Here is a 16,093-nt window from a genome sequence, read left to right as displayed (position 1 = left end):
AAAGCCTAGTGAAAGTCTGACATTTTCGTTTACTAAACTTTTTATGTTTACTTTTTATGTTACATAAAAATACACTTTTTATGTTGTATTCCGTGCTCCAACAGACTATTTGGCCTAAAAAAAGGTCAGCTGAAAACCAAACTGGAGGGAAAAAAGTGGATTTACAATAATAAAAATTAGGGAGATTGCCAAATTTGACATTGAAGTTATTTTAATAAATTTTAATAAAATACCTCAGTGGCCAAGAAAATACCTCTGAAATCCTAGGCCGATCTGTGGTCTCTTAGTATCTGCACAGGTAAAGACTTGCGCTACAAGTGAGCTCTAAGCTAGTGTCAAAAATACTCATGTACAAAAAAGGACTCAACCTACAACCGTAGATGCTGTAGCAATGAAAGTAAAGAAAACGTAATTTATAATACGTGCAGTGTCACTACAACACTACTAATACTCAGTGAAGGAGTTAGTTTTGAAGAATAATGTGATATTGATGTTAAATTTAAATTGCAAGAGAAGTTTACCTTTAAAGCCATTCAGTCCAGCTGGACAAACTGAATAGAGTATAGAAGCATTCACAGAGGTAAATTTATGATACCAACGCTAAGAACATGCTTTATATCATTTGTTTCTTTCTGTTGTGCTTTCCCCCCTTTTTTAACGCATCTGGACATTACAATGCTCTAAAACACATACAGTTCTCAAAAAAATGTCTTTCTTGAGGAAACTCTGCTGTCAATGGTACTAAATACCAAAAAGTCAGTTGCTGACAATCTGGAAATCAGTTCTTACAAATCACGTTCAGTCAACTATCTAACCAGCTGCTAGGTAGGTACTTGACAGGAGGAAAGGATGGTGTGCACAGCATTACAAATGCCTTAATACAGAATGCTAAATAAACACCTTAAAACAAGTTTGCAGATGCACTTAGTTGTTCAACACAAAAACATGCTAGAAAGAAGTAAGTTTCTAAGGGATGACTTCATGGAGGAAATTAAAATACAATCCCTTAGGTCAGTAAAAAGACTAAGACTACACTTCGGACATTAGTTGTAGGCACTGTGTATTAACTATTTGCAAAATAACGAGCAGATAAACCTTCTGAAAAAACCCTAAAATACACCTTATGATAAAAGCAACAGAAATTTGTGTTTTTAAGAACCTTCTCTTTTTAAATTGGATTATTTTAAAAATATGGAATAAAATATGGAGCTTTTGGAGTAGCGATGTACTTTGTTAGTAGCAATTTATTGGTTTAACTTATGATATTTAGTTATTTTATAAAAGCCCTCTGCAGAATCAGCTGTGGCTTTCCATTATGTTGATAAAGACCTACAGGAAGCAGAATTACTATTGGATATGTGTGAAGAGGTCTACCTTTAACCATTACTTACATTTAACAAACACACCCACTTAAATGGCTCTCTTTGAAAATGCACAATGCAAATTTGCACAATTTTGATAAAACCATCCTTCAGTTTTGCTAAACCCAGATGCAGAAATAAACCAGTTAATGCTGGCTCTTACATAACACAACTTAAAATTAATTAAAATTCTGAGCAATATTCAAGCACCAACATAAGCTAACATTTATAGTAAAGATTTTTTCAGCTACTTTGTCAGTTATTTCATCAGCAGTTATTTCTCACCTTTAAATCGTATTTTCTATAAACAGATAAGCGATGGCTGAACACATTTCTCGTAACAATCATATATACTTCAACTCCATCAACAGTAAGCCGGTACATGCCCAAAAACTGGGGAAGAAGTGTATTCCCATGACACTCCACAATAAACTGCAGGAGCAAAAGAAAAGAACAGAAGTGAGGGTGGATATATATTATATAAATATATATTTATACCTTTTTAAAGACAAAACAGCCAGAAACAACACATGTATTTGCTGAATATATATTTGTGTGGAGACAAACCTTGAAAAGAGTCAGGCCAAAACAATCCCCCTCATTGGGAGGTTACCCTGCTTTTTAGGCCAGTGTGTGAAAATTAAAATCTTGAACTGCTTAATTTATAACTCCTCACTTCTACAGAAAACCTCATAGAAAGAGCAGGCTCCATTTGACAGACCTTTCCACTTTTATGGTCCAAAAAGCACACTTAATGCAAGTAACATATTTGGACCCAGTGTCAAAACCCAGAAATGTATTTTCGAACATCATACTGCTGCATTTTGTACCAGATTATATGTAATTGGTATGTTTGTCTGTTCTCAGTATTTGTTTACTATGATGAACGTTTATGGTGCTGTCACCAGCAAGGGGTATTATTTATAATCACCAACTTCCTGCTAGTTCCTATGTGACAGTTGCATTTCAGGGTCAATAGAGTTGAGTAGTCAAGTGCAAGATCCCTGTATTTTTTATTTATGAATGACTGTATTTCCTTAAGGTCACCATATTCCATTACAAATGGGCTATTAACCTTGAAAAGATTTGCCACCTGCACCTGAAACCTGTCTTTTTTTTTTAAAATCACTTGCCTTACAACTAATAGTTTGAACTTCTATTGGAAAGACTACTGGAGGAAGCAGAAAAAGTACAGACTACATTGATGATGAGAACTATTAACAAATTAATATTTATTCCCAGAATAAAAATACCCATACTATATTAATCCTAAAACCAACTCAAACACATCACTCATATTTTGTGGAACCAAGGAAAATTATGTAAACCAGAAAAGGACTCACCAACTTATCTCTTTCTGTTATTACCAAGTCTCAAACAGAGGAACTTGAAGAAAATTTAAAAATTCAAGCCCCAAATCAGAAACGCAGAAACTAACCAACAGTCAGCTTTCAAACTTTCCATGAATACTGAAGTTTCTGTTTCTTTTGTGCCAGAGTGACCCAGTTATTGGAAACACATTATTCTAAAATACGGGAGACTTTAGAACAAGTCAACTGAATAAGCCATTTGAATTGCTTAACAAAGGTAGTTAGTATTTGGTAACAAGTAATATAACAAAGCTCTTGGAACCCTGGAGATATTGCAGTTTGGGGCTCCTCTGTTAATTTTAAGGAATTTCTCTCACTAACTTTATACTGGAACCTTTTAAATGGCAAAATAAAATTAGAAAGATTTGAAAGTCCTGAAAACAATCCTGTCCAGCAAGAAACAAAAGGAACGAACAACAATAACGGAAATTGTTGACTGTGAATTGAACATAATTTTGACGAACAAGTCTGACACGTGAGCTCTGTTGAATTGTGCTGGCACAGTTTGGGGCTGTAACACATCTTTCTGTTTGCCCTCTAGCTGTCCTGGAGGTTACAAGCCCTGAAGCAGAGAACATGGTCAAGTTGCAGTTGTGCCACTTCACAGCAAAGCATTTTTAAGCTCAAACTGCCTAAGAATGGGCAAAACATAAGCCACTGCAGAGGCTCAGTAAATACAAATCAGAATCTTCAGAAGGAAATAGAATTGTGTGCCCCAAAATACAAAGACGTTTGACAGTAAAAGGCCACAAGAACAATGTCGGTCCTGAGCAGTGCACAAAGATTGATTGGTTTGCACCTGAGAAGACTCCTGCATTTAACAGAGGCAGAAGTTTAGAGTTCTTCAACCGGAGGATTCTCAATCATAGGGCTGTTAACAACCTCACAAACCAGTTTCAATGTGTTACAGGATACACAGCTCGTTTCGACCATCAGAAGTTTGTCTTGGAGGTCCAATCATCAAGTGAAATGAGAACTATCAATTATGAGGTTACAGAAAACTTGTTTAAAATACTAATCCCTATTAGTCAAACGACATTGATTTTTTTTTTTTTTTAATAAACATCAAGTACTTGGCATATATCCTAAAGGTAAATACTTTTCTAATGCTTTATAGAAGGTGGGAAGGATTCTTATAAAAACATTTCCTGAGTGATTCCTTCTCCAAAATGATTAGGTTCTTCAAGGATGGTCAAGGAGAGTTTAGTGTCACAGAACTTCAGGCCACTCAACTCTTTAATGGATCCAGCCATTCCTCATCTTATGGCTCTTAAGTACAGAACTTGAATTATAATAAATGCCATTATTTCCCTTTTCCATACAGGAATCCAAGACATGGAAACTATATGAAATCACATAAGAGAGTTTGTGCCATGTGAAGGAACAGCAGCTAGGCCTAAGTACCAGACTAGTAACTCCCTGCCCTTCCTCTCTGCTTCTAGGGTCACAGTCTTGACGCTTAAACTATCTCTTCAACCCTAGCTAGTGCTAGCTCTCAGATTTTAAACTTTCTGGTCCTAAGGGTACCCCATCTGTAAAATAGCAATGTCATTAATACAGAACACGTGCAACATACCCACTGCAATAACATGAAATAAATCCTTTGGTCAGCAGCACACAACCTCCTCCCAAACTGTTCTGCATCATGTAACAGGGAGAAAAAAGGCAATTAATGAGTCGCTTAAGTCCTATTTGTACATTAGGATTAGCCATTTGCTGACACCGTTGTTTCACTTTAATGTCTTACAAACAAGCCTTCTGAAAGGGCAGTGTTACTAGCATGCAACACAGGACATGAAATGGTATGCTGGTAGTGCTCTTCACTTAATAAAAAGGGACTTGGCCATGTTCTTGCCAACTTCCAAGGGACCTTCTCAAAGCAGACTATGTACCACAACAGTTGTTTCCTATTCACTGCCGACTGTAGACAGTCCTGCCATTGCAATTTAAAGAAAAGCCCCTAAAATGATTTCAGTGTTTCCCATGACATTTCTTATCCTGATGGGGAGACAAAGGAAAGAGGGAGGAATGCCACTTGCTTTCAGCATCTACAAGGTTGGTCTAGAACTTCCTACCTTTGAAACTATCAATCCCCCATATCTGCATCACAGAGGAGGCAAAACGTGTCATCTGTTTGGGTGGGAGTCCAGCAGGACTTGCACTGGTGACTGTGGTTGGCAGATTTTCAATTTGTCCATCTTGATATAAATGAAGTAGCAATTTAGTCACCTCAAGGTGCTTTTTAGGAATGATTTCCTGAAGTTTCCCACTCACAGCTGGAATAAAAGTGAGCCTAGAAAATAAGCCGGTACATGCTTAACAGGACTGCTAAATTTCAGTGGAAGAAAAGACCTTCACTCCTTTATGTTAATTCTTTCTAAAATGAACATTAAAACAATTCTACCAAGCAGCCTTGCTAAATAAAACTGTAACACTTAGCTAATACATTTATAAGTCCTTATATCCAGTAACAAAATCCATCTTTTTTAAAAAGAGTGTTGTAATAAACACCTCATCATTTTTTTGTTAATTCAGACAAATTTCATTTTTCTGCACAGCATAAGGACAATATTACCATTAACAAAATAAAGTATCATCAGCATGTTGACACATTTTATCAGCTGTGCAGCATAGGTTTCAAATACATAATTTTCTGAACTCCCTTGAACCTCATGCTTAAAGCTCAAAACTAGTAAGAAATTCTTTATGACCCTATATTCTTGTTAACTTTTGTATAAATACAGCTTCAAGATTCCTTAATAAGAACAGAACTTCTATCTCATTTTACATGAAAATTAGGATTCTTAGGTTCTTGCTTCCCCACAGTTACACTAGTAAGATACCATGATGACTGAAAGATTATAAAATGTATACAAATTATTGGCAAAGAAGTTATGCCAGTTTTAGCTCTTTTTAGAAAAACACAGGGTAAAATTCCCATTTCTACTCTTTCTTCTCCTCCCCTTGGAATGACTTGACATTGGTGAAGACTAAATCCTGAATTATGTCTATCTTGGTTCTATGTGAAAACTTAATATTCCTATTTCTCACCGATAGGCCTGTTTTTGCAGACATTAATTCAGACATACACAACATGCTCATTCTGTTACCCCTTTGTATATTATTTTAATGATTTTCTACATCATGATTAAGGCAATCATACCTGAATTATCAAATGCTTATGTGACAAGTCTATACATTCATTAGGATACTTTCATTAAAGAAACTGAATGGCAAGTGATATAATTATTTAAAAACATTTTAGGCTTTGTGAATGACAAGATGTTGACACTCCTTTTGTGGCCTCAATTTTCTCTTTCAAATCCTCTTGCCTGCAAGTCAGAAATAGCCTCCAACAATGTGTTGTGTGCATGTGCATTGACATGTACAATCACTCCCCAAAAAGGAGGTTGAGAACCTTGTCCAGCATTATATCATGTTTCAGAATATTATTCTGCTTATTGCCATTTTCTTGAACCCTAATAATTTCACAGGAAATTATCCACTGGCTACTTACGTGACACATTGAAAGGATTAACTAATCAAACTAGAGCAACACGATAGAAAGTTATAGATTTTCAAGGCATATAAAGCTGTTTTCTTCTAGTAAGTAATGTAAGAAAATAATTTCATTTAAAGAAGTGTTCAATAAATACACAGGTTTTCAGATACAAGCCCTATGACTCGAAGCCTTACATTTTACGTTGTTTCAGACTTCCGCCGGTGTTAATTTTACTTCAAAGTGCAATGTAATCTAAATGTTACCACCACGTGTGATTATCTAAGTTGCCGATCTGCTATCAGAAACATTATACTTGGTACTGCTACAATCAAATGAGTCACTGGGCATGCAGTTTCTTCTGAAAGTGCTGTGCACAGCATCAGGAGTTTACAGACATAAAATACAATAAATACATAGGAAACACCTACTGGTGAAACCTAGGCCTCAAAAGAGCCATGTTCAGCCAAGTCCATTCTGATATTTTGTGTAGTTAAGGTATTTACCTATAAAATTTCACATCTTTTAGTGAAGATTTTTGGTAGCAGTTCCAGGCTGTGACTGTATGGCCCTTTTGCATATTGCCCTTTTACAATTCCATCTGATGCTCATGCTAGTGAGTTTCCCACTTTCAGGGTCACCTATCCTATAGGAAACAGTGGGCCCACGGATGCAAGTGAAATGTAGACTCGAATGAGAGCACATATATTCTCATGTCTACTTTTTCTGCTTCTGGTTTTTCATATCAAAGGTGCTATATATCTGTTATCTTAGCACAGGGCAGAGGACATGTTCTGTGCAGCTTCTTGATTCATACAAGGGACTGGCTGAAGGGCTTTTCTTAACTGCGTTTCTTTGGAAACCTCCCATAAATCTTTACCTCTTACTACATTAGGTCATACAGAGAGTCAGGGTCACCATTACATGGTATGTGTCCTTCATGCACATTTGTACTTAAATAATAGTACATTATATTGCCTTGCTTTGCCTTTTTACCTACCCTTTCCCTTCTTTTTGAGATACATACAGATGCAACTCATGAAGAAAAAGGGAGGAGCTGGGAGGAAGCAAGCCACTGATAACCTGTGCAAGTAATGACACGGAGGGAGGATGACACAAACTTAGATGTAGCTCTGCCTTAGCAACCTACCGGCTTGATGTCAGCCCATCTCAGTGCAAACTCCTAGAACACCTAGTCCCCACTTTCTTTTCTGGGGTATTCTCCAGCCTATGTTGTAACAGATTTGTGACAAAATTGCTTTTAGCCTATGGTAATGTTTTTCTACCTATTTATGATTTTAATGTTTCCTCCTATCTTCCACTCAATATTCCTTGATTCCTGCGCAGCCCTGAACCCTGATCTTGTTGTAATTTCCCCCTTTTTCACCTTACTGCCTGCATTTTCCCCCCTCCCTTTCATTTCCCTTCCTGTTTCTTTCATATTTTTTTCCTCTCCAGAAGCTAAGGTAAGATTTTTTTTCCTGCTTTTGTCTTCTCTTTTATGCTTTCATTTCCCCTTTTTAGCTCATTCTATTCTTTCCTTTCTTCCCATTCACCTCCCCATGGTTCTGCTGTTTGCTGCCTCTGGTAAATGGGCAGTCCCTCTCCTTTACCACTATTCACTATTTCTGCTGGTTGCCAGGGAAACAAACAGGCAGTGCAATAGTTGTCAGTTCTGCATACAATTACCTGTGTAAGGAAAAGAAGTGCTGTCAACAGGGACAGCCACCTATAGAAAACCTAAAGGGTATCTGCACTCATGAGTAGTTCTATACTGGAAGGCTTGTGTGCTAGAAATTCCCTCTTGTTCACCTGCTTCGATATGGCTTCTCAGTTTCTTTTCTTTACTGAAGTCACCTGGGTGTCAGCACTGAGAAATAATAAATCCCTTTTGAAGTCCATTTTAATGAAAAAGAAGAAAAAAAAAAAAGGTTTCCAAAGGTTTTCCTTTTTCTCAGACACTCAAGTTTGCTTTAATTTATTTCTAAAAATTTCTATCCTGCCTGCCATCTATTCTCAAAGAGCACAGGACTCTGCTTTTATACCAATTTAAGATTTAAAGCAAGTTTATCTCACTGGGAAGGGCAGGTTATCTTGATTCAGACATTTCAGAAACTAGAACATCCACCTACATAATTTTACTCAACTGTCACTGATTTCTGCCCCTGAAAATCATATTTGTAGTTTAGAAAATATCTACATATATATTGATATCTGCTGAATAGTATACTTTGCAATTTAGGTAAACTGATAAGCTTTTTGCACAGGACAATACATCTAAAAGAAATATAGAAACATACCTTAAATATATACTGAAATGAAACTTTTCCTTTAGGAGGAAGGAGGGTATTACCTGTTCCTTGAACATAGGGTGAAATCCTGGCAACACACAGATGGCACTGCTGAGCTCTCCTTTAACAATGTCAAAGGGAGCAGTAGGTTTAACTCCTTTTTTCTGGTCCATGCTCTTGGGGTCAGGAGCATAGGTTTAAAATCACACCAGATTTGGAGGTATTTCAAATAAATGTTTGATTTTGCTCTCAAATACTATTTGAGTACTTAACGTGAACATGCTTAACTTACACAATTTTACATGGTCAAACTACATCTACAAGCCCATACAGCAACAGCTTTTCTAATATATGAAAGTCTGACCCATTTTAAGCCTAACAGTGGTTGTAGTGCATTTGAATAAGTAAATGATGTTCAGCTGAAGTAACACCTGAGGAGTAGCAAGGAGCCTTCCACTGATAACTGGTAGTATACCAATAATATAAGCAGCCCAAAACAATTGCCAATTACCATTAAAATGTAACTGAAAGCAGTATTTCACACTATGTATCAGAAAATAATACAGTAGTTAGAAACTGGCTAGCATAGAAATTCAGAGCATAAGAACCTAACACATCATATATATTTGGGTTAAGCGTAACACTTAGAAACCTAGCTGGTTCATGCTCCAGGCCATTTTTTCTTTCAGTGTAGAAAGAAGGCTGGTCCATGCACAATGGACTCTACAGTCTAGTCATAAATAACATGATGCTTTGCAACTTCAAGCATGGAGAAAGACATTATTCCTCCCGTTTTCTTAGAAGTGGTGGACTTAGTGGGCTTTTTTAGTGGTGTGTTTTTGTTTTTTGGTTTTTTTTTTAAACTTTGAAAGAGAAAATAATGATCTCTAGTGTTTCTACTCAGTACTAAAAGCGTCAGACTCATCTGATGAGTTGACAGAAAGTGTCAGTGTTTAGACTGAAGTGTTTACCATCTGTCTGAGGTTATGGGCCTGACTGCCACTAAAAAAAAAAAAAAAAAAGGGCATCACATCAGACACAGTAAATGAACGAACGCAACTCCGTTTTGGATAGCAACTATAATTTACAATTGTCAGGACTATTATTTCCAATTCAAAAATTTTAATTTGGAATTCCTATATATACTTATATACTGTTACTATAGTAACTTCTGACACTGCCTCAAACCTGGTTCGCTTTTAGTTATTTACACATTTCTAGTCGACAGCCTTAGGCTTGGAATTTGTTCTTTTTGGTTTTACTTTTGATAGCTTTTTAAATTTTAAATAGTAATAATAATACTGTAAATTGTGATGCACCTAACTTTGTTACCTTTGCAAAATGCCATGCGATATTACAATGGAACTCTACCCAGAAAGAAGAAAGCTAATAACTCAGCAAAACTAAGTTATTTTATTTTCATTCCTAACAAGTTACTAACCATTTTGTTTCCTGAAAATAACCTGATTTCTCCAAGGTGTACAGTCATGTCCATTATAACTCTGGTTAATTGAAAACCAGGCAATCTAGACTTCGTATTTTTAGACTTAGAAGTGTTTACAGACTATGCACAATTCCTGCTCTATTTGTAAATATCAAAATATACAGACTGTGTAACTATAACCTCAGTTCCCCACAGCTCCAAAGAACAGACAGGCTATTGCACCTTCAGACAGATGGGAGGGAAGAAGGATGGAAAGAATTGGATGGGTTTGTGGACTAAACATCTCCACAATTTCAAGTTACCAATAAAATTACCTTTATTTTTACTTTTCAGTGGCAGTCTACATGCCTCTTTCTAACCTTTTGGTGACTACTCAAAAAAATCATTGGTACTTGGAGTTGGGCTTTGGAGCTGTTAATGGAAAAACTGCCCTGCTACATTTTGCTGCTGACCAACTAACTCCCAGATGCCTCAGCAGTAGCTTTGTAGTTCAAAATGGTGTAAGGAGACTGACAGTTATTTTGCAAGTGCCAGAGACAAAGACTAATTTGGTGAATGAAGAACATATCCAGTCTCTCACACTTCTGACTTGTCATGGTCCCCTCCCCAGTATTCTTTGTTTAAAGATAGCTCTCCTCTTGTGTTTATTATTAAGCAGTTCAAGCTGTCTTGGAGAAACGTTTGATAAGGCTTGTTTGGTCCCTAAGCAAGGGCAGAGGTACTTCCAAGGTCTAGAATGATTCTATCAGCTTAGAGCTGTTAGCCTTAATAAGGAAACAGGTGAGTAAATACGGTTTAAATGAAACTCAAGAGTTTCAACCTGGGGAAGAAACTTGGAATGAATTTGTAGTGGGGATAGGTGGGGGGAAAAGCCTGAGAAAGAGGAAAGATGATCTGTCATAAAAGGCATTTATTTTGCTCACAATCATTTCAGAAGTAACTGGAAGATAATTACTGCCTTCCTGGGCAGGTGAAAGAGGGTGCAAGATGCAGAGGGTTTTCAAGTTAGGTTCATAATGGATAAATGATCTCACTTTAGGTCCTCTGGGGGTACTTGATCTCTAACAGGGGAGAAACAGCCTTCTAAAACTCACATGAATCACCTCCCTAGCCTTCATGCACCTAAGAAAGGTTTATTCCTCCCAGGATGATCACTGCATTACATAACTGGGTCTGAACATGCCTGCATGTTCCCTGCTTTAGAAGGTTGAGCCTTTCAAATACAGCTCTGCTCTAAGAGCAGCCTGGCACAGGGTATGATGTAAGCACATGCCACTGGAAGTCCCAAACTAGTCCCAAACATGATCACACTCAGGCTGTGAAGCACACTTAACAGGGCCAGAAATTTTCATATATGTGCTACATGCTGCTGGTGGTCACTGAACTGAAATTGGAGAAAAGCTAACAAGCAGACTTTCCCCTAAAAATCCCATATTTGGTACTTCTGCGTGCAATTACAGTTAGCTTTGTTAACTGTGGCAATGATTACAATTAAGGAAGACACTGGGCAATAAGGTAAGTATGTAGATCAGTACAGGGAACTTGACATTTCCTCTATTGGCAGGAAAGACTATGACAAAATAAAATTGAACTTAAGAGAACTTGCTTTATAGACAAAGATTTCCACAGGAGTACCAGTGCAGTCTCTGAAAAATCTTGCACTACTGCAACTATGCCATGCGACAGAACCATAAAGAACAATACCAGTGAATTAGACCAGTCTTGGACTGTCCTCCGGCATTAGTTCTGGAATCTGGCATCTGGAATGGAGTAACTCACATGCAAATTAAGGTCTCCTCTAAAACAGGATGATCATATTCAGACTCTTAAGTAAGAACAGTAACTGGCCTCAGTTAATACCTTGAGCCTTGCCCAGAATTATCTGGGAGACAGCTAGCTGGCCCAAAGCAAAACCACAGCAGGGACCACTAATGAGCTCAAGTGCCAGTGGATGTTACCTGGCATTGCATTGCTCATTAGTAGAAAGGCGGTCTAAGGCCAGTCTTTGTAGGATGAATTGGTCAAGGGAATTATTAAAACCTTTCCACCAGGACAATGGGTTCTCTGCACTGTCAAGCAGGCTAAGTAAGTTCCACTTGTGAAAAACATCTAGAGAAATGGGAGGACAAGCTGCTGTACCTAGATTCCAAGCATTCAATTTCCAGCAGCAACACACAGGACACTGTATCAGCTGTCACCAGAGTTAATGGGATTTAATTGAGATTTTCTTTAATTAATTCAAACGATTTCATTCAGTATTGCTGAAGATACGAAAATTAATTTCATTTAAAAGGTCAATTATTAAACTGTCTCTGTGCTTGAGTTCCTCTGCATTTACAGCACTTTGTAAAGTGCTCTCAAGTTCTGAGACAAAAAGAAATAGATATCGTATCTTTATGAACCTTTTGGAGGCACCAATGAGAGCTTTCTCATATGAATGTTTTCCCAGTATAAAGTGAAATTAGATGCCTGGTACAGATAACTTTCAGATCATTATTCCTTGTAACCTAGCCTATTATGAACTCTGATGTTTGAAAGCATTAATGGAAAGATTCCAAATTTTTAAGTTCATTCACGTCAGTGCTGTCTTCATTGACACCCTTGAAAGGAGATGACTGTTTGAAAAGCAGTATGATTTTCAGACGGATTAAGCCTCAAAATCTAATCATTAATACTAGCTTCTAATACCGAATACAAAACAGACTAAAACTTTGATTTTGCTCCACTGCTTCATAGCTCAAATCCAATATTCTAAGTTTGAGAACTCTAATAAAAAATAGACCCCAAATTACAATTAGATGTTTTAAAAATTCTCTTCAGTAAAACTGTAATTAAGAGATGGTCTTATGAACATTTCTGTAGTGATGATATTTATCTACATTAAAACAAACCCATGGTGGTCCTGCATGTTATTTAAACATAAGAACAACATACAGGGAGAGAAAAGAGTTCAGATCTAACTCATTGAAGGCTTCCCAAGCTGCTCTGGACTTGGAGGGCATTCAGCAGTCTCCCTTCAACACAAGAAGAGCAGACAGGGAGACAGCCAAATAGCACCACAAAGATAGCTGGCACCTTCAATCCCAAGTGCCTCTAAAGTATGCTTTTCCCTCCCTTCCACCTCAAAAGATTGCTTTAAAACTGGTTTTACAAACGTAACAGTATTAAAAAAGCACCAAACAAAACCACTGCGAGACAAAAAAGAAACCACCTAAACCAGTGACAACAACGCCCCAATGCCAAATGTCCTGAAGTCTTTACCTGAAATCCCAACCCATGGAAGTGAGCAGGAAGACGGAAAGGATAAAAATCCCTCCTATTTGGTATCGTATCATAGATTATTTTTAGAGGTTTTTCTGATTTCTGCAGCTTTAGAGTTTATTCAAACCGATCTAGGGCTAAGAAAATTAGCACTGATCTTATTAAGGCTTCTTGTGTTCCCCAGGTTGTGCTCCTCCCCATGCCATCCACACAAATTATACACTGGCACTGTATGAAAGCTATCAAGGCTGATTTAAGAAATCTCCACTGTTCACTTTTGACTTTACTGTTGTTTATGGAAATGCACATTAGGAAAACCTGGGGTTTTTATTAGCAGGAATTTTACATTAATTATATCCAATTTTTCATTTCTCATACAACACAACTTTAATTTTTTGAAATCTGCTGTTAGTGAAAGACAGAACATTCAGTCATCAGACCAGGAAGAAAGAGGTCACCTGCACCATTCACATACACAGACATCTCTCCAAGCTAGCGCACAATAAGTAGCTTCAAGCTGGGAGTCCACTAGCTGAAAGAAAGACCATCTTCCTAGTATGGCGAAGGAGCTTATGGCCTCCAAGTTAGTATCTCTGTACCACAGACATATAATTTTACTTAAAGCTAGCTTAGATATGTAGAGAAGTGCAGCCTTGTGAATTGCAGACCTCAATACACTGCTCATGCAAAAGGGAAAATGTCTGAAGTGGCTCTTTTCCCAGAATTATTAATTTAAAACTTTTAGCACCCTAAAAAATATTTGCATTATAATATTTAAGGAGAGATCCCACACTCTGATAATAAATAGTACATTACCTGATGGTATTTCTTCAGTATGTTGTGCATTTCTGCTACATCTTCACTTGTTATAGTTTTGATGATATATCTTTTGTCATAAGATGTATGAAAGCGGGCACCACTCCGTGCTTGGGAATCATTGGCAAGGGGCGCACTTCTTGTCAATGAATTCTGTCAATTGATTGAAAACATAAAAAAGCACCAAGTCAGACAAAAATATGCAACTTTTAATTAGAACAAGTATAAGCAATTTAAATGTATTTTTTAATCTCTTTCAATACACCTGCACCAAGCTGAATTCTGCAAAGCATGTAATCACAAACTGCATTATCTTGATAAATCACTTCAAAAATGAGAACAAAAGAATGTTTGGGGGATGGTATTTGCCCATCAGTGGTTCAAAAGTCACTCTCAATGCTGAATGAGAATGTATCACACTTTATTATGTAAACATTATCAGCTTTTGGGAAGAAAACACATGAATGAAAAATCCAAAAGGAACACTGTATTACACCACAATAACTATAAATAGAGGATTCACCTGTAGTAACAGTATCACTTTGAAACTGAGCGGGATTTGCTCTTGAGCCCGTGTGATCTGGTATGTAAACAAGATCACAGCCAGATTTCCAATTTCTAATACCAGAGCTATTCCAATGGTTTCATATCTAGTGTTAAGCAAGTAATATTATTGTACAGTACCTCCTTTTGTAAAATAGGCTTACCCTACTACAGACTCAAGAGAGGAAGATGAGTTAATAACTGTATAGTAGTTAGAAGAAAAACTTCTAGAGATTAGTGACCATTTTTAGAGCAATACTTGAGACTACCTGCACTTCAACAGTAGCAAGAGAAGCGTTCTGCTTTTTTCGGAAAAGAAGTATTCAGATTATATTCTTTTATATTTAAAACCAGTAAAAATAAATTGGACAAAGTATAACAACTTGGTTGTGCCTGGAAACATCTATCTTTACCAGTAAAAGTTTATGCCAATTGTTACATACGTGAATGACATTTTTTTTTTTTAAATAATAACTAGTAACAGCAGCAGCACAACCATGAGAAAACAATAATGTTCTTACACCCCATGTGTACTTTCATAAAACCAGACCATACTCTGAAAAGATTAAACAAGTTAATTACAGACTGCTGGAACCCTTCTATGTTTATGAAATAAACTTGCAGTACCCATTTGGTATATCTCTACTGGTAGCAGAAAACCCCAGCTCCTACTATCGTTCCTCATTGTACCATACTGCACAAACAGCTGTTGCTAAATTGAAATATACTCCCCCCCCCTCCACACTCACATAGCATAACATTCTCCCTGCTAGAAGAAAAGCCATTTTCACAAAAGTTTTAATAAAGTTTTGTATGTAGATATTTCAGATTCCTAAATGGCAAAAGTCCATCTCCAGCAGCTACAGAACATGACACATTTGTGCAGTTTGATAAGGCACAGTGAACTAAGTCACAAAACAGATTTACACTAGAAGAACAATGATGCTTTCAGAAAGTAATTAGAAATAGGCTCAGTCCACCATCACCAGGTACTAAACCCACAAAATTTTATTTTTTAAGAGTTATATTTTATTTGGAAGTTTTTACCATTGATAAATCCATTCACAAGCTTTATGGACTTCAGCAGGAGCTGGACATGCCAATTCAACCCCAGTGACAGAAGGTCAATAATTATTATAAAGTAATAACCTCAACAAAGAGATAAGGGCAACTATACCCCCCAATTTAAGGCGGCACTTGAACACATATAATTATGTCTCTGTATTTTGGAGACCCACTGACTTCAACAGACCTTCAGCATAGCTGTATTTATCCTAAATGCAGGATGCTTTCTGAAATCAGTTTAATATGAAATAAGAATGTTTTCCCCCAAGGTTACTTTGTTCAACTGAAATACTCAGGAGTAGTAGGAATAACAGTAAATCACCTAAAAGCACACAGGCTCTATGAAGTTTTATTAGAACGACATATAGGAGAAATAAACATTTGCACACTTCTCCCTGTATATTTCTAGGCTTGTGCACTGAACTTGAATCATTACAAATTAC

General features: G+C 36.9%; 1 protein-coding gene across 2 annotated transcripts in view; it reads right to left on the bottom strand.

Moving 5' to 3' along the window:
* Positions 1–16,093, bottom strand: part of PIP4K2A (phosphatidylinositol-5-phosphate 4-kinase type 2 alpha) — a 115,232-nt gene that overhangs the window by 20,224 nt on the left and 78,915 nt on the right. For both annotated transcript variants that reach the window (XM_055706785.1, XM_055706786.1), the window contains exons 4-5: positions 14,043–14,195; positions 1,647–1,793 (exon numbers count right to left, since the gene is read on the bottom strand). In XM_055706785.1, coding sequence (XP_055562760.1) covers positions 1,647–1,793; positions 14,043–14,195 — 300 coding nt within the window. The remainder of the gene's footprint in view (positions 1–1,646; positions 1,794–14,042; positions 14,196–16,093) is intronic.

This window comes from Falco cherrug, chromosome 4 (genome assembly GCF_023634085.1).
Source record: "Falco cherrug isolate bFalChe1 chromosome 4, bFalChe1.pri, whole genome shotgun sequence".
Classification (NCBI taxonomy): Eukaryota; Metazoa; Chordata; class Aves; order Falconiformes; family Falconidae; genus Falco; species Falco cherrug.
The sequence above is the reverse complement of the archived record's forward strand: the minus strand, read 5'-3'. Positions and strand labels throughout refer to the sequence as shown.